Consider the following 14242-nt stretch of genomic DNA (forward strand, 5'->3'; position numbering starts at 1 on the left):
AATTATAAAATAAAAAGAATGGCGTCGTGTATTAATGCCTGGACTGCAAAGATAATAATTTCATCAATAACACATAGTGTTTGACAGATCGTTCGTAGCAGGTACAAACATTAGGTAGTGAATCTGTTTCCCAAACATTGAGAAAAGTCGTGCTAACTGTTTTGGGATCTGTAATAATGCGATTACGAAAACGTATTTCATATACTAGTGCAGCAGCTGTAGCGTTACCATTACAACACCTTAAATGAATACCGTATCATCGTATTCCTCTGCTGAAAACAAGTACGGGATTACTTCAGTGGCAAAACGATCAGGTTCAAAACTAAAATTCATTGAGAAAATTCGCTAACGACAATACAGTTCACTTACCCGATAAAATTAATGTACGAACATTACAGAATTATTTAAAGTTTAATACAATATCGCTCATTGTTAATCAGCTGTTGTTACTTTATTGCCAACTTTGAAATAATATTTTTTTCAAATAATTTATTGTATTTCTGTCATTAATAAAAAAACTATTATAAAAAAAAAATTATTCATCTATTTTTATTTTACAATTGTTGTGTAATTCTAGTTTTTTTTTAAATTTTTTTACAGCAAATTTTTCAGAACATAAAAAAGAATTTGGTTTTTGTTTACATAAAATAAGTACTTTTCTGAAAAAAAAGGAGTAATACAATATTTCTAAATAAAATTCAAATTGTTCTGTACCACATTCAGTTAGCTTTGATGTAAACAAACTGCGATTACCGAGTGTTCAGGTGGTTTTTTTTTTTTTTGTCTTCAGTCATTTGACTGGTTTGATGCAGCTCTCCAAGATTCCCTATCTAGTGCTAGTCGTTTCATTTCAGTATACCCTCTACATCCTACATCCCTAACAATTTGTTTTACATATTCCAAACGTGGCCTGCCTTCACAATTTTTTCCTTCTACCTGTCCTTCCAATATCCTGCTTCGTCCATCTTTAGTAATTCTACCTCCCAAATAACAAAATTCTTCTACCTCCATAATCTTTTCTCCTCCTATTTTCAAATTCAGTGGTCCATCTTTGTTATTTCTACTACATTTCATTACTTTTATTTTGTTCTTGTTTATTTTCATGCGATAGTTCTTGCGTAGGACTTCATCTATGCCGTTCATTGTTTCTTCTAAATCCTTTTTACTCGGCTAGAATTACTATATCATCAGCAAATCGTAGCATCTTTATCTTTTCACCTTGTACTGTTACTCCGAATCTAAATTGTTCTTTAACATTATTAACTGCTAGTTCCATGTAAAGATTAAAAGGTAACGGAGATACGGAACATCCTTGTCGGACTCCCTTTCTTATTACGGCTTCTTTCTTATGTTCTTCAATTGTTACTGTTGCTGTTTGGTTCCTGTACATGTTAGCAATTGTTCTTCTATCTCTGTATTTGAACCCTAATTTTTTTAAAATGCTGAACATTTTATTCCAGTCTACGTTATCGAATGCCTTTTCTAGGTCTATAAACGCCAAGTATGTTGGTTTGTTTTTCTTTAATCTTCCTTCTACTATTAATCTGAGGCCTAAAATTGCTTCCCTTGTCCCTATACTTTTCCTGAAACCAAATTGGTCTTCTCCTAACACTTCTTCCACTCTCCTCTCAATTCTTCTGTATAGAATTCTAGTTAAGATTTTTGATGCATGACTAGTTAAACTAATTGTTCTGTATTCTTCACATTTATCTGCCCCTGCTTTCTTTGGTATCATGACTATAACACTTTTTTTGAATTCCCCTTTTTCATAAATATTACACACCAGTTTGTATAATCTATGAATCGCTTCCTCACCTGCACTGCGCAGTAATTCTACAGGTATTTCGTCTATTCCAGGAGCCTTTCTGCCATTTAAATCTTTTAATGCTCTCTTAAATTCAGATCTCAGTATTGTTTCTCCTATTTCATCCTCCTCAACTTCCTCTTCTTCCTCTATAACACCATTTTCTAATTCATTTCCTCCGTATAACTCTTCAATATATTCCACCCATCTATCGACTTTACCTTTCGTATTATATATCGGTGTACCATCTTTGTTTAACACATTATTAGATTTTAATTTATGTACCCCAAAATTTTCCTTAACTTTCCTGTCTGCTCCGTCTATTTTACCAATGTTCATTTCTCTTTCCACTTCTGAACACTTTTCTTTAATCCACTCTTCTTTCGCCAGTTTGCACTTCCTGTTTATAGCATTTCTTAATTGCTGGTAGTTCCTTTTACTTTCTTCATCATTAGCATTCTTATATTTTCTACGTTCATCCATCAGCTGCAATATATCGTCTGAAACCCAAGGTTTTCTACCAGTTCTCTTTATTCCGCCTAAGTTTGCTTCTGCTGATTTAAGAATTTCCTTTTTAACATTCTCCAATTCTTCTTCCACATTTTCTACCTTATCTTTTTTACTCAGACCTCTTGCGATGTCCTCCTCAAAAATCTTCTTTACCTCCTCTTCCTCAAGCTTCTCTAAATTCCACCGATTCATCAGGCTTTTAAACCCCAATCTACATTTCATTATCACCAAATTATGGTCGCTATCAATGTCTGCTCCAGGGTAAGTTTTGTAGTCAACGAGTTAATTTCTAAATCTTTGCTTAACCATGATATAATCTATCTGATACCCTGCAGTATCCCCTGGCTTTTTCCAAGTGTATATTCTTCTATTATGATTTTTAAATTGGGTCTTGGCAATTACTAAATTATACTTCGTGCAAAACTCTATAAGTCAGTCCCCTCTTTCATTCCTTTGCCCAGCCCGTATTCACCCACTATATTTCCTTCCTTGCCTTTTCCAATGCTTGCATTCCAATCTCCAACTATTATTAAATTTTCATCTCCTTTTACGTGTTTAATTGCTTCATCAATCTCTTTGTATACACACTCTACCTCATCATCATCATCATGGGCGCTTGTAGGCATATAGACGTTAATAATCGTTGTCGGTTTAGTTTTTGATTTTATCCTTATTACAATGATTCTATCGCAATGCATTTTGAAATACTCCACTCTCCTCCCTATCTTCTTGTTCATCACGAAACCTACTCCTGCCTGCCCATTATTTGACGCTGAGTTAATTACTCTAAAATTACCTGCCCAAAAGTCGCCTTCCTCTTCCCGTTCAGGTGGTAGTACAGTCAATTTGTATTTTTATTTGAAAATCCTTACCTACCGATTGATGTTTATTCCATATGTTAGGGGTGATGACGGAAGCTTAAATCCAGATTTTTATCATCCCTCTCCCATAGATCTTTGAAAAACTCAAAAGTTTTTGAAATGCGTTTTTCTCTGAATCTATGCATTTTAGAGAAAAGTTCTACAAACAATAAATGTAGAGGACATTCTCCTCTACAATTAATGTCTTTGAAGTTATGCCGTATAATTTGAAATTGAAATACTAGGTGACGCTGAAGTTGTAAAAACGTTTTTTTTCGATTTTTTCACCGGAAAAAATTGTTTTTCGTCTGTATTGCATTTGGAAAAGTTGTTAATCTCAATAACAGACAACTTTTATTGAAATAATTTTCTTGTACGACTTACCGTTTTGGAGCTGTAGCTTGTGAAAGTGAGGAAATGTTGTGAATTGGGCAAGCGTTCGAAACCGGTCTACTCGTTTACAACGTTTTTTACAACTTCAGCGCCAACTAGTATTTCAATTTCAAATTATACGGTATAACTTCAAAAACATTAATTGTGGAGGAGAATGTCCTCTACATTTTTTGTTTGTAAAATTTTTCTCTAAAATGCATAAATTCAGAGAAAACCGCATTCAAAAACTTTTTGAGTTTTTCGAGTTTTTCAAAAATCTAAGGGAGGGGGAATGTTAAAAATATGGAGTTAAGCTTCCTTCATCACCCCTAACGCATGGACAAAAGATCAATCGGTAGGAAGGATTTTCAAATATAGCCTATTTTGATGACAAATTGCCTGTACTTGCATTTCGTGAAAATCCTGATGCATACAAAAAAAAAAAAGCGTTATCTTCAGCACCCACGCGCTATTATATTTTACAAAAATTATACAGATATTTTAACTTTAAATAAATTAAATCTGTTAAATGATTAACAAATATTTCTTACCTTGTTCGGCACATCTCATAACCCATGAGTATTTTATTCGTTAAAATCGTTTATTGTTACGTAATTTCCTTAAGTTTTTCAAGAGTTATGAAATTGTCAATTGTCTACTAACAGTAAAAGTTCTTTAATATTTTTGATTGAATTTTTATGAAAATAAATAAATAATAAATTCAATTCAGTTATTACCATATAATTGTGAGGAATCTGTAGTGGTGTCAGTATAAAGAGAACAATGATAGGCTCAATTTTGTTTATCTGTTTACTCAATTCCCAATAATTTGGTTCAACAGTATTCGTTACATGGTTCAACAAGTATCCATTACAGTTTTTCCACTCCTGATGGCCTGTTTTGTCGATGACTTAAGCATACATTTTTAATATTAGATTTTTTAAAAGTAGTATTTTCTGACGCTACGTAAATTTTGATTTGTCCCCAAATTAACTGGGCGGGAGAAATGCCAAGCAAACCAATACTGATAACCAAACGATTACTATTTTTTGTACTGGAGATTTTATGTTTGAAATGAAAAAAATTCAGAAGAATTTTTTATTAAAATTTTTATTTCAAAACAATAAAATTTTGATTTTATAAATTCAAAACAAAGGGCTTTCTACAGAAGGGCTTTTGAATAAAAGTTCAATTTTTTATTATTATTGAAATAGATCTTTAATTATGATTTTATTATTATAAAGTTTTACATGTTTTTTTTTTTTTTAGGCTATTTGTATGATGGTTATCAGAAATATGCAGCTGTATTAGAACTTGGTGGTGGCTCTACGCAAATTGCTTTTGTTCCAACCAACCCTGAAAGTATTAAGTGTAACAGTGATAATTGTTTTCGAGAAACTTTAATAAATGGTAAAAAAATAACAGTTTATATTCAAAGGTAAACAGCAGAAAAATTGTTATTAGAATTAATATATTTTTTTAATATTTTCTGATGAAATATAACGAGTGTTCGAAAAAGGACGCAATCCTAAGATTAAGAAGGTAAAAATTATGCATACGTAAATTTTATTTTTCCCTACATATCAGTTGGCAACACTGTACTCAAGGCTAACAGCTTCCAGCAGTTGAAATTTCCTTCTTATACACTAGTTCTATACCAGTATAAATTCGCCTCTATTGTGTTATATCATTTTCCAAGGACAAACGTGTGTTAATTATTGAACCACCTTATTGAGTGTATAAATAAGACGAGTTTCGAGTAAAATTTCCCGACTTCAATTGCTAATAAATCGACAATATCGCGTAATAAATTTCATGAAACAGGGAGTGTACACGATCGGAAAAGCACAGATCGACCATCACTGTTCTAGAAAAAATGAAAGAACGTTTGTCTCGCTCGCACAGTAAATCGCTCAGAAAGTTATATTTACAGACCAGTCTTTCACTATTTACAGCTTTCAGGATTAAAAAATTACAATCGCATCGGTTTCGTTCATGAACTGAAAGAAGTAGACTGAGGAAACCGTTTACAGTATTTTCATCGGTTTCGTTTTCACGCTGATGACAACGGTGTTGAAATTTTGGATCGTATTTATTTCAGCAACGAGGCACGGTTTCACTCGGATGACTACATTAACAGCTAAAAATGCTGAATATGGAACGCTGAAAATCCTTACGCGTTCCATGAACGACCGTTACACGCACGTAAAATTGGCGTTTGGTATGCGATCTCCCGGCGTCGTGTAATTGGGGTTTTTTTTTTGAGAAATCTGTAGACGGTGTAGTTTATTGCAACTTAATCGAATGGTTTATTGCTCTGTTAGATTTTTCACAAACGAGTATGTTGGTTCCAGTAGGATAACGTGACGCATCATACTACTAATGAAACGTTGGATATGTTACGGGAATTTTTTGGCCATCGTTTGATATCAAAAGGGTTGTGGCCTCCGAGATCAGTAGACCGGCAGAATTTTTCCTTCGAGGGTATTTAAAAAATGTAATTTTTAAAGCAATTCTCATACGCTTGACGAATTGAAGAAAAAAATTGAAAGTAAGATTACAAACATTACTGGGCAAACATTACGAAAAGTAGCTGCAAATTTTATGAAATGGTTACGAATTTGCACGGGGATTAGTGGAAATCATTTTGAACATCTATTGTAAAGTTATTAAAGGCAATTTGAATATTGTTATGTAAGTAATTTATTAACATTAATATTTTTTTAAATAAATTTACTTCGTCAAACAAAGGGGTTACGTCCTTTTTGAAACACTCCTTATCAGCTGTGTATATTATCATCACAAACAATATTTCATCTTAATTTGGTTTTGACAGTCCTTTTCTACTTCATTCCAGTTATCTTATCTACAAATTATTTTTTACTATTTCCATAGAGATATACGATGTGCGACAATAAAGTAATGAGACTGATATGAAAAAAAAATGTTGCTTACCGTTTTAGTCATGTTTAGTGTTGTCTCCTTCAAAGTAGTTCCCCTTTGATTGCACACACTTATTCCAGCGCTTCTGCTATTGATGGTAACATTTCTGGAACTCATCTTCTGTAATATCCTCCAAGAGCCTCATCACACCTTTTTGGACATCTTGTGTTGTTTGAAAATGCTGTCCCTTGACCGCCGTTTTGACTCTTGGAAATAGAAAAATGTCGCACGGAGCGATATCTGGTGAAGGTAGCTGTGGTAGTACTGAAATTTGTTTTGAGGTTAAAAATTGCTGTACTGACAGAGCAGTATGCGATAGCATTATCGTGATGTAGAATCCAATTATCAGCAATGTCGGCACGGACACGAAGAACTCGTTTACGAAGTCTTTCTAAAATTTCTTTGTAGAAATATCGGTTAACTGTTTGTCCAGGAGGCACCCACTCTTTATGAACAATTCCCTTGGAATCGAGGAAGCACACAAGCATGCATTTCACTTTTGACTTTGACATGCGAGCTTTTTTTGGTCTGGGTGATCCCTTTGAGGGCCTTTGCGGTTTGTCTCTGGATCGTATTGAAAAAACCAACCTTCATCACCAGTGATAACACGGCTCAACAAATCTGGATCGATTTCCGTTTGCTCTAACAGATCGGCTGCCACATTTTTCCGTGTTTCTCGCTGTTGTGTGAGATTTTTGGGGACTATTTTTGCACAAATCTTTCTCATTCCAAGATCTTCAGTTAATCTTCAGTTAATATTAGACGAACCGTTTCTCGATCGATGTTGAGTTCTTCTGCGATCATTTTCACGGATAATCTTCGATCAGATTGTACGATTTCACGCACCCTGGTCAAGTTGACATCTGTCCGTGAGGTTGATGGTCGTCCACTGCGGTCTTCATCTTCAACATTCGTTCTGCCTTCACAAAACATTTTATGCCACCGAAAAACTTGAGCTTTTGACATAACCTCCTCTCCAAAAGCCTTCTGAAGCTTACCGTAAGTTTTCGTCGTGTTTTCACCCGATTTAACGCAAAAAGAAATGGCATACCGTTGCGCAATATTTTGCGGTTTTATTTCTGTGACGAGAGACACAAACACGTGTTCACTTATTACAGCACAACTCACGACTGAGCAGTCGCATCAATGTGCCGCTTGGACTAGAAGTAGCTTATACACCAAGGTCAAAAATGGTGTGCCTACGCAAGCTGCAGTGTTGCCACATCTTGAAAAGAAAAATCAGTCTCATTACTTTATTGTCGCACCTCGTATACAAGGAGTGATTTGAAATACTGTTGAGTGGAAATGAATAACATTTATGATTTTTGAGTTTATTCTACAGGATAATTTTTTAGTCCTGTTACCCAATTGTTAATGTCTGGTAATTTTTTTCTAAAAAAGGGAAATTTTGTTTTGTGACACGAAGTTGGTAGCGCTACTCAACCGGTATAGATACGGCAGTGTTAGTTGATTCTCCTTGAGCTGTGTATACTTTTGTGCCGTTTCCGGTCGTGTTATGAACAGAATGTCTTTTACCATAGAACAACGAGTTTTTATTCTTGAACAATATTTTGCTACGAAATCGTACGCAAGTGTAAAAGAATCATTTCAAATTAAATTTGGTGGTGTTTCTCCACCAGAAAAAATGTCAATTTCTAGGCTAGCAAACCGATTTCGAGAGACAGGTAGTGTTTGCGACAGAAAACATAGCGATCGACCGACTCGCTTGACAGATGACGTTTTAGAGAATGTGAAAACAAGATTGCTCAATTCTTCACGGAAAAGTTTACGAAAACTTTCCACGCAAGTCGGTTTGTAATATTCGAATGTTCAGAAAGCCGCTAAATAATTGAAATTGTATCCGTATCGCGTACGGATGTTCTTTAGTGATGAAGTTTGGATCCATCTCGATGGTTATGTGAACAGTCAAAACTGTCTCATTTGGGCGGTTGAAAATCCTAACGCTTTACAAGACAAATCTTTGCATCCTGAAAAAATTGGTGTGTGGTGTGCGATATATCGTCATCGTATAACCGGACCCATATTCTTCAAACAGACAGTAAATGGTGAAGTATACAGGAATATTGTGCGCCAATTTGTGTCACTCCTGGAACCTCAAGAACGGTATTGCTGGTTTCAGCAAGACGGCGCTACATGCCATACGTCTCAAGAAACCATGGAGTTTCTGCAAGAGTTCTTTGATGATCGAATAATAACCAAGGGCTTATGGCCTCCAAGGTCCCCAGACCTCATATCTTCTGACTACTTTTTGTGGGGCTATATTAAGTCCGAGGTCTTCAAAAACAATCCTTACACTAATTATGAACTTAAAGTCAATATTACAGACTTAATCGCGAATATTTCCAATGCGACTCTTAAAAAGGTTTCTGCTAATATGCTGAAAACAGTCCGTGCGTGTATAACCGCAAGGAGTGGGCATTTTGAGCATATTGTTTAATAATTATGTAAGTAATAGCTTTTTATTAAATCTCTTTTGTAAGTAACAAATACATTTTTTTTATTCCACCTAAATTTCCCTTTCTTAAATTACATTTAAAATTGGGTAACAGGACTAAAAAATCACTCTGTAGTAATCAGGGATAGAAAATGTTTGAGAAGTTATCCACCCTGTTCATTATATTAATTTAGTTAAAAATAGTTTTTCTCACATATTAATTTGCAATTATTGAATAATTACTGTTTGTTTTGCGATATTAAAATATTATGACATTATGTTTCGATAAGAAAATCAAGCTGATAAATTTATTTTTTTCTATATCTTGGGATTATGAATGCGTACAGTATTTGCCTGAACGAAATTATAATTAATACACATATTTCAGATTATGCATTTCAACAAAAATTGTGATGTGCCCTTCCTGTAGTCAGTGTGAAGTAAAAATAAACAAAACCAAACGGAGATAATATAAATTAGTAATAAAATCTTATGTTTTATTTACTATATAATATAAACCTTACCATAAAAAAGGATGGTGCGTGGGTTTGTTTGTATGCGCTCACATTTTTATTTTAGCTGCTATTGGCGCAGAGCGGACCATGTGATGCGCCAAGCAGCTGAGCGCAGTGCACGAACGATTGACTCGTTTGAACTACTTATACTTCTTTTACGAACGATTTATCTAAAATTATATTTGTGTTTTTGAAATAAAAAAGAAAAATATTAGGGTTAGAGCTGTGCTAAAAAATCATAACTCAAGAAACAGATAAAAATGTTGAGGATTTGAAGTTTTTCGTTGTAAACGTTTTTTTTTTTTTTTGTTGTTAGTACAGAAAAATTCATGAACATTATTTAATTATAGTTGGCAAAAACATTTAACAAAATCATATACATAAATCACGTAAAATTTTCGCGGCGCCTTTTTTCTAGTACATATATAAAAAAGGATGGTGCGTGGGTTTGTTTGTTTGTTTGCTGTATGTGAACATACTTTTACTTCCTTGTACGATGTAAAAGAAGTACTATGATCGTGAAAAATTTCGGTTTTCAGATTTCAATACAAAATATACATTTTGATTATTCCTGAATCCATTTTGACAAGTTTTGGCGTGACATCTGTACCTACGTACGTATGTATCATGCGTAACTTAAAAATGATTAGCTGTAGGATGTTGAAATTTTGAATTTAGGACTGTTGTAACATCTAATTATGCACATTCCTTTTTGATTGCAATCGACTAGACAAAAAGTGTCCAAAAAAGCCCAAAAATCGAAAACAAAATTTGAATTTTAAACTTAAAGATTTTGAAATCTTTATGTTCAAGGTAGCCTTAGCTTAAGTGTCAGTAATTATTCTCTAAACCTCCCTTTTCTATCATCAACATACAGATTTTTGATTTGTAATTCTTGGGAATTACTTGTTTTAGATGGCAAGGATGTGTTTTTGTGAACTTACCCATATTTTAAAAAAGCTAAAAAACTAATTAATTAAAAAAGTAAAGCTGACAACACTGTTGCAGTACTTTCCCGTCACGCAGCTCTTTTCTATAGCACGACCTACATACACAACTTAATTTAAAATACGTCAGTGCTACATTAGCGCTTTTTGTAGTGACAGGAGGTATTAATGACGCAGTATACCCACTTAGCTATAAGTTAAGAGCATTTTTTTTTGGGATGGAGGTGCGATCTTACAAATGTTTTTTTCGCAAGTATTATGTTTTAATTGTTAATAAATGAGTGTAAGAAAAATAATACCTTAATTAGACGAAATCTCGAGAGGAAATCCTGAGGATGACTTTGATCTACAGCCTCACTCCGTTGACCTTTTAACTTTAACATTTAATGGCCTCAGTGCCCTGTAGAAGTAAACTGACCATGTTTGGTCAAAATCGGTTCAGTAGTTCTGGTTATATATGGTGTGAGACGCTGAGCACACATACGTATATACGAACATCTGGAAAATTTCCATTTGATTTTTTTGGGTTCCTTAGATGTCGAAACGTCAAGATCCGGTGAAAATTCCATATGCCCCAGTTTGACTGATTACAATACTATATCTTTTACATTATTGTAATCTCTCCAATTTGGGCATAAGCGGTTTTCACCAGATCTTGACGTTTTGACATTTAAGGAACCCAAAAAACCGGATGGAAATTTTCCGGATGTGTTCGATTTTGGCCTCTAAATCACTTTCTATCTACAGAATTTTTTTTTGTCTTCAATCATTTGACTGGTTTGATGGAGCTCTCCAAGATTCCCTATTTAGTGCTAGTCGTTTCATTTCGGTATACCCCCTACATCCTACATCCCTAACAATTTGTTTTACATATTCCAAACGTGGCCTGCCTACACAATTTTTTCCTTCTACCTGTCCTTCCAATATTAAAGCGACTATTCCAGGATGCCTTAATATGTGGCCCATAAGTCTGTTTCTTCTTTTAGCTATATTTTTCCAAATGCTTCTTTCTTCATCTATTTGCCGCAACACCTCTTCATTTGTCACTTTATCCACCCATCTGATTTTTAATATTCTCCTATAGCACCACATTTCAAAAGTTTCTAATCTTTTCTTCTCAGATACTCCGATCGTCCAAGTTTCACTACCATATAAAGCGAACTCCAGAACTACTAGACCGATTTTGACCAATAGATGCCATTAAATTTTCAACTTAAAAAGTCAACGGGGTAAGGCTATACACCAAGGTCACCCTCAGTATCTCGAGATTTCACCTAATTTAGGTCTTGTTTTTCTCAGGGACATATGTCAATAATTAAAAAATAATATTTGAAAAAAAATGTGCAAGATCGCACCCCCACCTCCAAAAAAAGCTCTAAACTAGTGGCTAAGTGGGTATATGCGTCAACAGTACCTCCTGTCACCACAAGAAGTGCTAATGTAGCACTGACGTATTTTAAATTGTGTGCAAGTCGTGCATCAAAAAAAAACAACGGGATGGGAAATTCCTACAACTATGTTATTAGATTTTTTTTATTCATGTTAGCATAAAGGTTATCTGATATCTATAAGGATATCTGATTTTCAATTTATATATATATATATATATATATATATATATATATATATAAATATAATATGTTGTAAACTGTTTTTTATTATTTCAGTTACAAGCATTTAGGTTTAAATTCTTCTAGAAAAGGGGTACTGAATATTGATAATGTTAGAGAAGAAACAAAAATTAATAATGAATGCATTAATCCTAAAATTAAAAACCATGATTGGACGTATACTGGTGTTACATATTCGTTGTCGTAAGTATATTTCACAAATTGTTAAATTACTGTTTTATTTTGAAGCGTCTTAATAAAATAAAGGTTCATCATTATTATTAGATATTTATTACGATTATGCGTATCCCATCTGAAGTAAAATATTCTCTCATTATGGGATTATGGGGGAGGGGTTTTTCCAAAAGCCAGAATGAATTTTTAAGATACAAAACTGGATTATCAGATCGTTTTATGGCACCGTTACGACTGAATCATATAGACTGATATTTATAAACCCACCGGGTTGGTCTAGTGGTGAACGCGTCTTCCCAAATCAGCTGATTTGGAAGTCGAGAGTTACAGCGTTCAAGTCGTAGTAAAGCCAGTTATTTTTACACGGATTTGAATACTAGATCGTGGATACCGGTATTCTTTCGTGGTTGGGTTTCAATTAACCACACATCTCAGGAATGGTCGAACTGAGAATATACAAGACTACACTTCATTTACACTCATACATATCATCCTCTGAAGAATTATCTAAACGGTAGTTGCCGGAGGCTAAACAGGAAAAAGAAAGAAGAAGACTGATATTTATAAACCCACCGGGTAGGTCTAGTGGTAAACGCGTCTTCCCAAATCAGCTGATCTGGAAGTTGAGAGTTCCAGCATTCAAGTCCTAGTAAAGTCAGTTATTTTTACACGGAATTGAATAATAGATAATGGATACCGGTGTTCTTTGGTGGTTGGGTTTTAATTAACCACACATCTCAGGAATGGTCGAACTGAGAATATACAAGACTACACTTCATTTACACTCATACATATCATCCTCTGAAGAATTATCTAAACGGTAGTTGCCGGAGGCTAAACAGGAAAAAGAAAGAAGACTGATATTTATAAACCCACCGGGTAGGTCTAGTGGTAAACGCGTCTTCCCAAATCAGCTGATCTGGAAGTTGAGAGTTCCAGCATTCAAGTCCTAGTAAAGTCAGTTATTTTTACACGGAATTGAATAATAGATAGTGGATACCGGTGTTCTTTGGTGGTTGGGTTTCAATTAACCACACATCTCAGGAATGGTCGAACTGAGAATATACAAGACTACACTTCATTTACACTCATACATATCATCCTCTGAAGAATTATCTAAACGGTAGTTGCCGGAGGCTAAACAGGAAAAAGAAAGAAGACTGATATTTATAAACCCACCGGGTAGGTCTAGTGGTAAACGCGTCTTCCCAAATCCGCTGATCTGGAAGTTGAGAGTTCCAGCGTTCAAGTCCTAGTAAAGCCAGTTATTTTTACACGGATTTGAATACTAGATCGTGGATACCGGTATTCTTTCGTGGTTGGGTTTCAATTAACCACACATCTCAGGAATGGTCGAACTGAGAATGTACAAGACTACACTTCATTTACACTCATACATATCATCCTCTGAAGAATTATCTAAACGGTAGTTGCCGGAGGCTAAACAGGAAAAAGAAAGAAGAAGACTGATATTTATAAACCCACCGGGTAGGTCTAGTGGTAAACGCGTCTTCCCAAATCAGCTGATCTGGAAGTTGAGAGTTCCAGCATTCAAGTCCTAGTAAAGTCAGTTATTTTTACACGGAATTGAATAATAGATAGTGGATACCGGTGTTCTTTGGTGGTTGGGTTTTAATTAACCACACATCTCAGGAATGGTCGACCTAAGACGGTACAAGACCACACTTCATTTACATTCATATATCATCCTCTGAAGTATTATCTGAAAGGTAATTACCGGAGACTAAACAGGAAAAAGAAAGACTGATATTTATAAAAATAAACCTGTTACTGTATCCTTCTGTTTGTATTTACGATGATCAATCTTTGCCAAAAAAAAAAAATAAATAAATAATATGGTCATCTTAATATTATTTCACATGATTAAATTTTAAATAATTAATTTGATTTTAATCACATCTGTTAGTTCCGTTTTTCATCCATGAAATTCCGTATTCAACCATTCCTCATGTGATTATAGAATGTATTTATTTTTTTGAAGTTTTATGAGAATCGAGTTGTGTGATCATT

General features: G+C 34.3%; 1 protein-coding gene and 1 long non-coding RNA gene across 8 annotated transcripts in view; one reads left to right on the plus strand and one right to left on the minus strand.

Annotated features, from left to right (window-relative positions):
* LOC142333720 (uncharacterized) overlaps positions 1–14242 on the minus strand; it is a 93071-nt gene that overhangs the window by 59685 nt on the left and 19144 nt on the right. For 6 of the 7 annotated variants that reach the window (XR_012758668.1, XR_012758671.1, XR_012758665.1 and 3 more), the window contains exon 1: positions 370–450. The exons of the other annotated variant lie outside the window; for it this stretch is intronic. This is a non-coding gene — a long non-coding RNA (uncharacterized LOC142333720). Of the gene's footprint in view, positions 1–369; positions 451–14242 lie in introns of those variants that run through there. 7 annotated transcript variants of the gene reach the window in all.
* The window catches only part of LOC142333719 (ectonucleoside triphosphate diphosphohydrolase 5-like), a 65806-nt gene that overhangs the window by 30118 nt on the left and 21446 nt on the right, over positions 1–14242 (plus strand). Inside the window, exons 7-8 of the mRNA XM_075381162.1 lie at positions 4816–4984; positions 12074–12220. Coding sequence (XP_075237277.1) covers positions 4816–4984; positions 12074–12220 — 316 coding nt within the window. The remainder of the gene's footprint in view (positions 1–4815; positions 4985–12073; positions 12221–14242) is intronic.

Source organism: Lycorma delicatula, chromosome 13, assembly GCF_047948215.1.
Source record: "Lycorma delicatula isolate Av1 chromosome 13, ASM4794821v1, whole genome shotgun sequence".
Taxonomy (NCBI): Eukaryota; Metazoa; Arthropoda; class Insecta; order Hemiptera; family Fulgoridae; genus Lycorma; species Lycorma delicatula.